This window comes from Stylophora pistillata, chromosome 10 (genome assembly GCF_964205215.1).
Source record: "Stylophora pistillata chromosome 10, jaStyPist1.2, whole genome shotgun sequence".
Taxonomy (NCBI): domain Eukaryota; kingdom Metazoa; phylum Cnidaria; class Anthozoa; order Scleractinia; family Pocilloporidae; genus Stylophora; species Stylophora pistillata.
Window position 1 is genome coordinate 28508324 of NC_142528.1, and position 13541 is coordinate 28521864.

The 13541-nt window shown below is 39.0% G+C and overlaps 2 protein-coding genes across 2 annotated transcripts; both read left to right on the plus strand.

Annotated features, from left to right (window-relative positions):
* Nucleotides 1–1985: 1985 nt before the first annotated feature.
* Nucleotides 1986–3814, plus strand: LOC148722554 (uncharacterized). Its single transcript, XM_088736663.1, has 2 exons — nt 1986–2274; nt 3489–3814. Exons 1-2 carry the CDS (start codon nt 2044–2046, stop codon nt 3807–3809), a joined length of 552 nt encoding a protein of 183 aa, XP_088592789.1. The 5' UTR covers nt 1986–2043; the 3' UTR covers nt 3810–3814.
* A 1363-nt stretch (nt 3815–5177) lies between these two features.
* Nucleotides 5178–9673, plus strand: LOC148722555 (kinesin-like protein KIFC3). The gene is made up of 4 exons (XM_088734587.1): nt 5178–5877; nt 6197–6488; nt 7402–7811; nt 8298–9673. The coding sequence occupies exons 1-3, from the start codon at nt 5395–5397 to the stop codon at nt 7599–7601; spliced, it is 975 nt and encodes a 324-aa protein (XP_088590713.1). The 5' UTR covers nt 5178–5394; the 3' UTR covers nt 7602–7811; nt 8298–9673.
* The last annotated feature ends 3868 nt before the right edge of the window (nt 9674–13541 follow it).

Consider the following 13541-nt stretch of genomic DNA (forward strand, 5'->3'; position numbering starts at 1 on the left):
GAAAAGCTGTTAAAGAAGGATGAAGAAATCAGAAAAACCAACGATTCAAGAGAAAACATCATGAAAACCATGCGTCAAACATTAGAGGTGGCTAACGCCAAAAAGGCAGAGAATGAGATCAAACTGTCCACAATCCGCGAGCAGTGTAAGCGGGACTTGAGAAGAGAGATGGAAGAGGAACTGCGGGAAAACGAAACGGGATTACCAGAGACACTTTGACGACAAGGATAGGAGTGTAGAGGAGATTAAGCATGAGAAAGAAAACGTAGAAAGAGAACTTGCTGCTGAAAAAGCGACTCTTCAAAAGCAGATCCCTCTTCTTCGGTGAGAATAAAGTTTATGGGCTTCATTTTGTATCCTCGTTGACTCTGTTTACACTCAACAGTGCTCATCGGCTTCCCACCCCCTTTCCCCCTTCCTCTAGGGCCGCTACTCAGGCTAAGTTGCTTTGTTCGAGTGCCCATTAAATGCTGAATTTAAATCTCTTCGCAGGACGAGACAGAGTCACTCAAAGTAGAGTCAAAAAAGAGAAAACTCTTCCAAGACTTGCAAGATAGCGTTGCAGGTATAAAGTTTTGTAAAGTTCTGATGCAATCTCGAACCATGGACATTTCCTAACTCGTACAGGCGTGCCTCTTTATCGAGCTTTGAAGTGTATATCTCTTTTTCAGGTGAAGACAATGAAAAGGGCACATCACCAACGTTAACTCAATCCTCCGCGAAAAAGAGAAGAAAGCTGTTTAAGAAACCTGCGATGCCAGCATATTTGTCTCTGGCAAAACTGGTACAATGATCCCCGTCAGGCACAAATCCATCCAGTTTGAGATCAGACGTTTTTTCTGCCACAAAGAGTTTTGGTGTAGCTCACTTTAAATTTAATGTTTTGATACCTTTAGGGATGTCGTGAAGCAAAAACAGAGCAAGACTCCACAAGAACCATAATTGCCAGACGACTGCGTCCGCGAGCTGTGAAATATAACTATAACTATTGAGTCAATTGCAAGTTAGCGCAGAAATAAAGTGACACTTTTTCACTTGAGAATAGCAAAGCATGAAAAAACATTTAAGTTGTGTAATGTTATCATAAAGCTGCCGTAAAGATCTACTTTACACAGCTTTACACCACATTTACATTTCGTAAAGGCACGCTTTACACGGCTATTACGCACTGACGTAAACCTGGAGTAATGAGACTTATTTAAGAGACCATTACGCACGGCGTAAAGTTGGTGTAAAATAGAGATTTACGCTGCCTTTAGTTGGCGTAAGATCAAACTGTCCACAAACCGCGAGCAGTGTAGGCAGGATTTGAGAAGAGAGATGGAAGAGGAACTGCGGGAAAACGAAACGGGATTACCAGAGACAACTTGACGACCAGGATAGGAGTGTGTAGGAGATTAAGCTTGAGAAAGAAAACGTAGAAAGAGAACTTGCTGCTGAAAGAAGCGACTCTTCAAAAGCAGATCCCTCTTCTTCGGTGAGAATAAAGTTTATGGGCTTCATTTTGTATCCCTGTTGACTCTGTTTACACTCATCAGTGCTAGTGGTGCTGTGGGTGTTCGAAACTAAATTAAGTCTTCTTTTTTTATTCTAACGCTCATTTGTTACTTTTCCTTCTTTTAACTTGTATGAAGAAAAGAGACATTATATCAGTTCAAGATCATTTTGCAGTTATTATTGCGAAAGCTGTTTCACAATTTCGACCAAAGGAGCTGGTAGCAAGACCTTAAAACTGTTTATTTGTTTGTTTCTTTAGGACCCTGATGTAGCAGACAAGGCGAGTCCGACAACGGCTTCTTCAAGATCAGCAAAGAAATCCTTCAAGGGCAACAGAACTAACATACCATTAACTCAGGTAGATCTTGACAAGCCAGTTCATTCCTGGTTTAATGTTGACGAAAAGTTAATAATAAAAACTCCCTGACTCCGACATTTGACAAAAATACCAACCAAAAATTTCATGGAAGGTCGAGGAATGATTGGGTAAGGAAGGAAGGAATTGATGACAAAGACAAAGAATTGGTTACGAAGTACAAAAAGGAAATGGCGCTGAGGAAAAAGCTCCACAACGAACTGGTGGAATTGAAAGGCAACATTAGAGTATATTGCAGGGTAAGGCCTGTGATCAAAGAAGACGGAGGAGGAAAAATGGCTGCCAATGTTGTTTCTTTTGACGAAGATGACGATGGTGTGCTTGGTGTTTTCTCCCTGAAAGGATCAACAAAACTGTTCGAGATGGACAAGGTGTTCACATCAGAGTCCACTCAACAGCAGGTAATTTTTTTTTTGTTATGCCAGTAGATGTTGTATTTGATGAGTCGGACGTGACATCATGCGTTCGGGCTTTAATTTTTTAATGCAAACCTCGCGCTAGCGAACAGTAACTGATGCAAAAGAAGGCAGTGATGGTGTTTCCTTCATCAATGCACCAGTTTAGCAGCCAAATCTCGGAGCAAACTTTCATTTAAAAGAGCTTTGAGACAGTTGTGTGTACTGGAAAATATTGCCTGAAAATCTTTTGTTCGTCATTTGCGACCCGTACTAAGTCCTCGCTATACTTAATAATGTGTGATTCATGTTTGTTTATTATTAGCATGTAAGTATTTTTATCAAAGTGTGGTAAAGTGTTTGCAATTTCGGTGAACTGCTCTAATGGAGTAGAGATATATTTAGCCTTACTTGCTCCATACCGTGACTCTCAGGATGGCAGGTATGGCAATTATTATTGTTATTATAGTTATATATGTTGTCATCTGTACATTTTCCTCTTTTTTGTAATTATAAATTTAACATGTGACTGTGGTATACCTAAATCTTGTCATTAGTTTGTTTGAATGCTATACATGTAGTACAAATTGTATGTTTATTGTAACCCTAACCCCACAGTTAAACCAATTAGTGCTTTACACTGGTATAATAATATCCTGTACTTTGTTGACAGCAGAATAACCTAAAAAATACACCCTTATCTAAACCACATGAAAACGAGGCTCCCTTGCTACATCCAATGTAAACAATCAAAATAATGGATAGTGCAGCTGTGGCTCTTGATGAAAATGTAAATTTACACTGTTCTGTTAACCATTCTGTATACATGGAAATTTTCATAGAGCAGATTAATGTGTAATATGACAACCCTAACCCTTGCAATATGACAATTCTAAATTTTATTTAATTTTTATTTCAGGTTTCAGTGGTTACTGAAACTCCTTGATTACCTTAAGACCTGGAAAGAAGCACGTAACAACAGACCTGGAAATTTCGATCAGAATGCAACGAGCAAAATGTTTATCTGGTGGCAAACTCATGAAGGTTTTCAGCTCACAGTCTATTCTGTTATTGAGGCTACGCAATTTTTCCTCCAAGAAGGGGTGGAGTTTGTCTTGACTGAGCGCTTCTGTCAAGATTCTCTAGAGGAATATTTTGGCCATCAGCGCAAGTTAGTGTTTGATTTTCGTGTTTGTTTATATCCTCTCCCTCTCCAACAGATCAACAAATATAAAGCGGATATCGATCAGCTGGGACAAGAATTTCAACAACAGACGAAAGACTTTGAAGAGGAAAAAAGACGACTTGTTGCAGAGGAGCGGGCCAAATGTGGGAGGGAAACCAGCGTTATGCGCTCAAAGCTGAAAAGCGTTACACAGCAGCTGATTTTAATGAAGAACACTTTGGACAATAGAAAGAGAGAACATCAAGATCTAAGGATAAACTGTTTAAAACTCGGGACTCGAATTAAACCGGCAATACGCGAGGTGATAAAACAAGTAGGTTTCACTTCCTGTAGCTCGCATGTTTCAAGACACTAAGTACAGTGGAACCTCAATTTACGAAGTGCCAAGGGACTGGGGAAGTTGGCTTGTTATATCGAGGTTTCGTGGCATACATTTTACTGTAACTTTAGCCGGGCTGAAGCTGAAGTATAGATCGTTATACCTAGGACCTCGTTATATAGAGGTTCGTGAAGTCGAGGTTCCACTGTAGGGGGTACCTCGTTTACACAAAGATGGATTTCTCCTGCGAAAATTTCGCGATCTGTTTGCAATTTCAGTTCTAAATGGAACTCCACTTTTGTTTTCCTTACGGATTGTGCAGCGCATCGAAGGAATTGATGACAAAGATAAAGAATTGGTTACAAAGTACAAAAAGGAAATGGCGCTGAGGAAAAAGCTCCACAACGAACTGGTGGAATTGAAAGGCAACAATAGACTATATTGCAGGGTAAGGCCTGTGATCAAAGAAGACGGAGGAGGAAAAATGGCTTCCAATGTTGTTTCTTTTGACGAAGATGACGATGGTGTTCTTCGTGTTTTCTCCCTGAAAGGATCAACAAAACTGTTCGAGATGGACAAGGTGTTCATATCAGAGTCCACTGAACAGCAGGTAATTTTTTTTTTGTTATGCCAGTAGCCGTTGTATTTGATGAGTCGGACGTGATATCATGCGTTCGGGATTTAATTTTTTAATGCAAACCTCGCGCTAGCGAACAGTAACTGATGCAAAAGAAGGAAGTGATGGTGTTTCCTTCATCAATGCACCAGTTTAGCAGCCAAATCTCGGAGCAAACTTTCATTTAAAGGAGCTTTGAGACAGTTGTGTGAACTGGAAAATATTGCTTGAAAATTGTTTTGTTCGTCATTTGCGACCCGTACTAAGTCCTCGCTATAATTAATAATGTGTGATTCATGTTTGTTTATTATTAGCATGTAAGTATTTTTATCAAAGTGTGGTAAAGTGTTTGCAATTTCGGTGAACTGCTCTAATGGAGTAGAGATATATTTAGCCTTACTTGCTCCATACCGTGACTCTCAGGATGGCAGGTATGGCAATTATTATTGTTATTATAGTTATATATGTTGTCATCTGTATATTTTCCTCTTTTTTGTAATTATAAATTTAACATGTGACTGTGGTATACCTAAATCTCGTCATTAGTTTGTTTGAATGCTATACATGTAGTGCAAATTGTATGTTTATTGTAACCCTAACCCCACAGTTAAACCAATTAGTGCTTTACACTGGTATAATAATATCCTGTACTTTGTTGACAGCAGAATAACCTAAAATATACACCCTTATGTAGACCACATGAAAACGAGGCTCCCTTGCTACATCCAATGTAAACAATCAAAATAATGGATAGTGCAACGGTGGTTGTTGACGAAAATGTAAATTTACACTGTTCTGTTAACCATTCTGTATACATGGAAATTTTCATAGAGCAGATTAATGTGTAATATGACAACTCTAACCCTTGTAATATGACAATTCTAAATTTTATTTAATTTTTATTTCAGGTTTCAGTGGTTACTGAAACTCCTTGATTACCTTAAGACCTGGAAAGAAGCACGTAAAAACAGACCTGGAAATTTCGATCAGAATGCAACGAGCAAAATGTTTATCTGGTGGCAAACTCATGAAGGTTTTCAGCTCACAGTCTATTCTGTTACTGAGGCTACGCAATTTCTTCCCCAAGAAGGGGTGGAGTTTGTCTTGACTGAGCGCTTCTGTCAAGATTCTCTAGAGGAATATTTTGGCCATCAGCGCAAGTTAGTGTTTGATTTTCGTGTTTGTTTTTATCCTCTCCCTCTCCAACAGATCAACAAATATAAAGCGGATATCGATCAGCTGGGACAAGAATTTCAACAACAGACGAAAGACTTTGAAGAGGAAAAAAGACGACTTGTTGCAGAGGAGCGGGCCAAATGTGGGAGGGAAACCAGCGTTATGCGCTCAAAGCTGAAAAGCGTTACACAGCAGCTGATTTTAATGAAGAACACTTTGGACAATAGAAAGAGAGAACATCAAGATCTAAGGATAAACTGTTTAAAACTCGGGACTCGAATTAAACCGGCAATACGCGAGGTGATAAAACAAGTAGGTTTCACTTCCTGTAGCTCGCATGTTTCAAGACACTAAGTACAGTGGAACCTCTATTTACGAAGTGCCAAGGGACTGGGGAAATTGGCTCGTTATATCGAGGTTTCGTGGCACACATTTTACTGTAACTTTAGCCGGGCAGAAGCGGAAGTATCGTTCGTTATACCTAGGACTTCGTTATATAGAGGTTCGTGAAGTCAAGGTTCCACTGTATGGGGTACCTCGTTTACACAAGGATGGATTTCTCCTGCGAGAGTTTCGCGATCTGTTTGCAATTTGAATTCTGAATGGAACTCCACTTTTGTTTTCCTTACAGATTGTGCAGCGCATCGAAGGAATTGATGACAAAGATAAAGAATTGGTTACGAAGTACAAAAAGGAAATGGCGCTGAGGAAAAAGCTCCACAACGAACTGGTGGAATTGAAAGGCAACAATAGAGTATATTGCAGGGTAAGGCCTGTGATCAAAGAAGACGGAGGAGGAAAAATGGCTGCCAATGCTGTTTCTTTTGACAAAGATGACGATGGTGTTCTTGGTGTTTTCTCCCTCAAAGGATCAACTGTTCGAGATGGACAAGGTGTTCACATCAGAGTCCACTCAACAGCAGGTAATTTTTTTTTGCTATGCCAGTAGATGTTGTATTTGATGAGTCGGACGTGACATCATGCGTTCGGGCTTTAATTTTTTAATGCAAACCTCGCGCTAGCGAACAGTAACTGATGCAAAAGAAGGCAGTGATGGTGTTTCCTTCATCAATGCACCAGTTTAGCAGCCAAATCTCGGAGCAAACTTTCATTTAAAGGAGCTTTGAGACAGTTGTGTGTACTGGAAAATATTGCTTGAAAATCTTTTTGTTCGTCATTTGCGACCCGTACTAAATCTTCGCTATACTTAATAATGTGTGATTCATGTTTGTTTATTATTAGCATGTAAGTATTTTTATCAAAGTGTGGTAAAGTGTTTGCAATTTCGGTGAACTGCTCTAATGGAGTAGAGATATATTTAGCCTTACTTGCTCCATACCGTGACTCTCAGGATGGCAGGTATGGCAATTATTATTGTTATTATAGTTATATATGTTGTCATCTGTATATTTTCCTCTTTTTTGTAATTATAAATTTAACATGTGACTGTGGTATACCTAAATCTTGTCATTAGTTTGTTTGAATGCTATACATGTAGTGCAAATTGTATGTTTATTGTAACCCTAACCCCACAGTTAAACCAATTAGTGCTTTACACTGGTATAATAATATCCTGTACTTTGTTGACAGCAGAATAACCTAAAATATACACCCTTATGTAGACCACATGAAAACGAGGCTCCCTTGCTACATCCAATGTAAACAATCAAAATAATGGATAGTGCAGCTGTGGTTCTTGATGAAAATGTAAATTTACACTGTTCTGTTAACCATTCTGTATACATGGAAATTTTCATAGAGCAGATTAATGCGTGATATGACAACTCTAACCCTTGTAATATGACAATTCTAAATTTTATTTAATTTTTATTTCAGGTTTCAGTGGTTACTGGAACTCCTTGATTACCTTAAGACCTGGAAAGAAGCACGTAAAAACAGACCTGGAAATTTCGATCAGAATGCAACGAGCAAAATGTTTATCTGGTGGCAAACTCATGAAGGTTTTCAGCTCACAGTCTATTCTGTTATTGAGGCTACGCAATTTCTCCTCCAAGAAGGGGTGGAGTTTGTCTTGACTGAGCGCTTCTGTCAAGATCCTCAAGAGGAATATTTTGGCCATCAGCGCAAGTTAGGCAGACGGAATGATAATCCTGATATTCGAGCATTTGGTTATAATAACAATGCAATCAGAATTCAAAGGCAAGTGTCATGTCAAAGTGGAAATACCCGAGGGAGAAAAGACAGGACCAGAGCCTGGGAGCAAGTCACAGATGACCCCATTCCATGTAAAAAAAAAGTGATCAGACATTGAACATTATTATTTTTTTATATTATTATTATTATTATTATTACAAAAAATGACATGAATATTATTTAATTATAAGAGGTTTTTTAATTTCATTCGCAGCGAAGAGAAATTAAAGCATGCGATACAACACTCCACTTTCCCCTATATCGACCAAGACAAATGAAATGACTCACCAAATTTCACGGCACAACTCCCTTTTGAAAATATATTTAAGCCTGTACTTCAACAGGCCAGCCATCTATCTAAGTTATATAAAACAGTTTAGTTCTAAACGAAACACACTGCAACGCTGAAAAACTGCGAGTTACGAAAAAAAAAGACACTTGTTCACACCGGGAACATACCTTGGGGAAGAAATGGTTCAAGATCACTTTGTAGTTATTATTGCGAAAGCTGTTTCACAATTTCGACCTGAGGAGCTGGTAGCAAGACCTTAAAACTGTTTATTTGTTTGTTTCTTTAGGACCCTGATGTAGCAGACAAGGCGAGTCCGACAACGGCTTCTTCAAGATTACCAAAGAAATCCTTCAAGGGGAACAGCAGTGACATACCACTGGCTCAGGTAGATCTTGACGAGCCAGTTCATTCCTGGTTTAATGTTGACGAAAAGTTAATCATAACAATTCCCTGACTCTGACATTTGACAAAAATACCAATCAAAAATTTCATGGAAGGTCGAGGAATGATTGGGCAAATTAAAATGTCAAGCGACTGGTTTCGATGTGTCCTTGTCGTTCCTCTCCACGTCGCGAAGGTTTTCTCGGAATCGGTCACCTAGTCCTCTGCCTGTTTCGCCGATGTAAATCTTTTTGCAATAAGAGTGAGTTATGCAATAGATTACATTGGCGGAAGTGCACGTGAACAAGCAACCTAGGGCAATCTGCGGTCTTTCCTTACACTTAGGTTGCACGGAAAGCCGCAAAACCCTTGAACAAAAGCTCATCTTTCAAACCGGCAGTCTATATCCCACAGGTATCAACGAACGCTTTACATTCCACTAATTTATTCATGTTTTTCTCCTTGCCATGTTCCCACCAATCACGTAGCTCTTCTTTCTGCCTTTGAAAGCACACACAACCCACAATTCCTCTATTCGCTCCGACGAAGGGCTAACGCTCGAAACGCCAGCTTTTATAACCGTAACGGTGGCCAATTTACCATTTCAACTTTGTTGATATATTCAAAAGATTATTATTATACTATTATTATTATTATAGTAAATTATAGTAAATTTGATAGTAAATCTTTTTACTATTCTTTTGCGTTGAACTTTTGAAGACTTTGCATTTCCTTTCTCAAGAGACTTAAAGTAAGATATAGACTTGCTAAACAGCACATTATAATTTTATTATTCATAGCCATATAACTATGTAGTTTAGGTTAGTAATATTTTTCCTTAAAAGGAGAATTGTAACTAGCAAGATTTTTTTTATTTTTTTATACACATGTTAGATTTAATAAAGGTCTTTTCTCATTAAAGATATTGCTTAGCTATAGAGTATTTCTCAAATGATTATTATTATTTTTTTTTTTTGATACGCGGGATAAATGCTGGCAATCCCGGCTAAACTACGCAGGCTAAAGCAACTCAGACTTCACAACTCCAATATCCATTGACTATTTCTTCATAGAACAAACTGACGCGTGTTAATCAGGTAATAGAATCAGATAACCTTACCGCTGACGACTTTTTTGCGGGTAAAGTCGTCGACTTTGTCGCGGATGTCGTCCGCTTGTTTCTCGCCGATTCTCTTGTGTTCGGGCGACGTCGCCTACGAAAAAAATAAGAGAATTGCCCAACTAACGAACGAGCCTTTAAAAAGCTGTAGGGAAGAATTGTCAAGTTGATTCCTCAGACTGAAAGAGGTTATCGAATAAGTTTTTTAAATTTTCTTTAAATGTTTCCTATCAATATCTGTTTCGAAAAATTTAATTAAAAAGATAAGTCTCCGTGCTTGTTTAGGAGAGATTCTGGGCCAAACTTACTCCATTTATGCCTGTGCTGGCACTTTTGACACGCGTTACCTAATTAGTCTGTGCACAACCCCCTCTACCGTTCAAAAGAAGGGGGCTCTACCCGATTCTCTTTTGGAAGGTAGGGGGGCGGCTGTACACAGACTGCGTGTCATCGGTTGACGGTATATTTTGAGGTAACTTGAAGCAAGGGTTTTTGAAGAAACACTTGAGAAAACTTTTGAAAAAAAACCTGAAAGGTAAAAAGTCTCGAGCGTATGGAACAATTTGATCTATAATTTGTGAAAAATCAAGAAATTTTAAACGACACTGACTTAAAACGTTGCTCGAGTCGTTGCTTTCGAGGTAATAATTTGCTTCCTCGAGTAACGCGCTTTACGCACGCTTTTAGATACTTTGAAAGCCCGCGGATAAGCTGCATCCCGAATTTAGCAGCTCAAATTTTGGGAAAGTTTTTAGATAGAAATCAAAAGAAATCCAAAGTCGAGTCTTAAGAAGTCTCCTTCATCCACTGTTCATCGAACATAAACTCGTTATTCACCATGCAATTGAAAATATTTCAAAGTGTTACCCACAACGCTAGCACTTTAACGTAATGAACATCGTTTCTACTTACTTTGACATATGACTGGTCTTTTTCTGGTCTTTATTGACAGGAATTTCTTCATTCAACGCAGTTCTTCCATAGATTTCTCCATTACAACTAAAACGTGGGCAAAACATTCCAAGCTTAGTAACCAGGCATTAGATTGGACTTGATAGTGGACATTCACGACACCTTTCTTAAATGTTCCCGTAGATAACCCGCAACCCCAATTTCTAGCGATGATTTTGGGGAAAAAAAGTGCGGTTTATCCTCGGGCTTTTACGGTAAATCCTTTCTTCTTGTTTTATATCTAGGGAGGTCAGAATTTCTTAAAATATTAAAACTCTAATCAACAACGCCGTGAATGTACTTAAAGGTGGCAATGTATCTCTGGACAAGACGCCGTTGGAGCAGTGTTGGCCAGTTTAGACAACTTAGAGCGTCGGGGATGAGGCGCGATTGGGCAAATCAAGGATAACTTTTGCAGCTTTATTTTGTAGTATTTGTAAGTCTTCCATGATAGTGGCGTTATTCTTGTCTCCGCAAGGGATGTCGGTATAGTCAAAAAGTAGACTTATTAAGGAATTGTACAATGTAATTCGCGTTTCTAATGGTAACTGACGCTTGACTCGCTTTGGTAAACCGATTTTTTGTTTTATTTTGGTGATTAATGATTCGATGTGCTCGTGCCATGTCATGTTCTTGTGGATGACTACACCGATAAATTTGATTGAATTCGTATTTTCGAGTTCTTTGTTATCTATTTGAAGCTTGATACCTTGGCAGGTTTCCAATCTGCGATGGCTACCAAAGAATAAAAATTTCGATATTTTAGTGTTCAGTGTCAGATAATTACTTTCGAGCCATTGAGCTAAATTAGCAAGGTCGGCATTTAGATGGTATTGAATACGTTCGTAACTCTTAGACAATTTCGGCGACGGAAACGCAAAAAGTGGCAAAAGATAGTCAAAACAAACACAGTTGGCTTTCTTTCCGGGCTCTCAATATCCAAGAAAACAAGTCATTCTTAATTCTTAATGAAGCAAAATCTTTTTGCAATATAATAAATCCTTTATTAGCCAAGCTTGTTCGGTGAAGATGGCTGGATATTAGCCTCGTTCTTTTCTTCCCATTTTTATGTACCTCGAATTCGTCTCGGTCCGCAAAAATGCAAAAAAAAAGGAACTCGGCCAATATCCAGCTATCTTGACCTCACGCTTGGTTAATAACGCATAAGTATTAAACAACTGGATAAATGACATATACCGTCACCCCGTTGTGTCAGGACAGAGGATACCAAACATGAAAAAGCTGTCCGCAAAGATTCATGGGAATCTCCATGCAGTCGAAGAAGACACTGGTCAATGCTTTTGTATCTTTCATTTTGATTACTGCAACTCGCTCCTATTTAATCTACCTAAATACCAACTTGATCGTTTAAAGGAAAGTTCAGAACGCCTCTCACCACATATTTTCTTTTAATACCATACAATGATTGATTGCCCTGGGGCGATCCCAGCAAACGCAAGGATCCCAAGATCGGCAACGTTTTCATTCAAGTCATCAAGGACTTGATTAGTTGCATAAATTCCAGGTAAAATCCACACCTCTTCCTGCCATTAGAGGCGATGCATTGAATAAAAAATCATTTGATTTTATTCCTCGACCTTCCATGAAATTTTTGGTCTGTATTTTTGTCAAATGTTGGAATCAGGGAATTGTTATAATTAACTTTTCGTCAACATTAAACCAGGAATGAACTGGCTCGTCAAGATCTACCTGAGCCAATGGTATGTCACTGCTGTTCCCCTTGAAGGATTTCTTTGCTGATCTTGAAGAAGCCGTTGTCGGACACGCCTTGTCTGCTACATCAGGGTCCTAAAGAAACAAACAAATAAACAAACAGTTTTAAGGTCTTGCTACCAGCTTCTTAGGTCGAAATTGTGAAACAGCTTTCGCAATAATAACTGCAAAATGATCTTGAACTGATATAATGTCCCTTTTCTTCATACAAGTTAAAGAAGGAAAAGTAACAAATGAGCGTCAGAATAAAAAAAGAAGACTTAATTTAGTTTCGAACACCCACAGCACTAATAGCACTGATGAGTGTAAACAGAGTCAACAGGGATACAAAATGAAACCCATAAACTTTATTCTCACCGAAGAAGAGGGATCTGCTTTTGAAGAGTCGCTCTTTTCAGCAGCAAGTTCTCTTTCTACGTTTTCTTTCTCATGTTTAATCTCCTCTACACTCCTATCCTTGTCGTCAAAGTGTCTCTGGTAATCCCGTTTCGTTTTCCTGCAGTTCCTCTTCCATCTCTCTTCTCAAATCCTGCTTACACTGCTCGCGGATTGTGGACGATTTGATCTCATTCTCTGCCTTTTTGGCGTTAGCCACCTCTTATGTTTGACGCATGGTTTTCATGATGTTTTCTCTTGAATCGTTGGTTTTTCTGATTTCTTCATCCTTCTTTACCAGCTTTTCCTCCAGAGTAGCAGGGTATTTCTGCAATCTGGCTATTTCCTTCTCCATGTTCTGCATCCGCTCAGAGGTGCTTCGCTCATTAACTTCGTTCTCGTTGGACATATTTTTCATGGCATCACTAGCAGCCATCGCTTGGTTCTTCAAGCTGGTAATTCCCTTTTTCTTTATGTCCAGCGCCTTGGTTGCTAACGCGCACTTTTCTTGCCAAGTTTGCAGTTCTGTGTAAAGAGCTTCCAATTCACCTTGACGTTCGTCAAGTGTCTGTCCTTGTTCAGCTAATATTATATCTCGCTCTTCTAACACTTTTTTCAGGTTGGCAATTTATTTTAACAGGTAACCAATCAGATGAAGATAAGATCGACAACAGACTCGGTTGGTTGACGCGACATCTGGGAGGGACAGGAGACGAACTAGCGTTAGTCACCACCTGCTTCATGCATGCTGGGTATTTCCTCCTAGCAACTCTGTGTATCTTCTACCAGAATGCCCCTCTGTTCACTTGGCTTTTTGTCCTGGTTTTTGTACCGATCAATGCATGGATGGAGATCAATTTTGACTCCAGTTTTACGTACGGTATACTTTCTTGTATCATCGCTGAGGCTCTGCTAGGTATGTAATGGTATTTACATTTTCATTAACGTGCCAATCGTATCACTGCCACA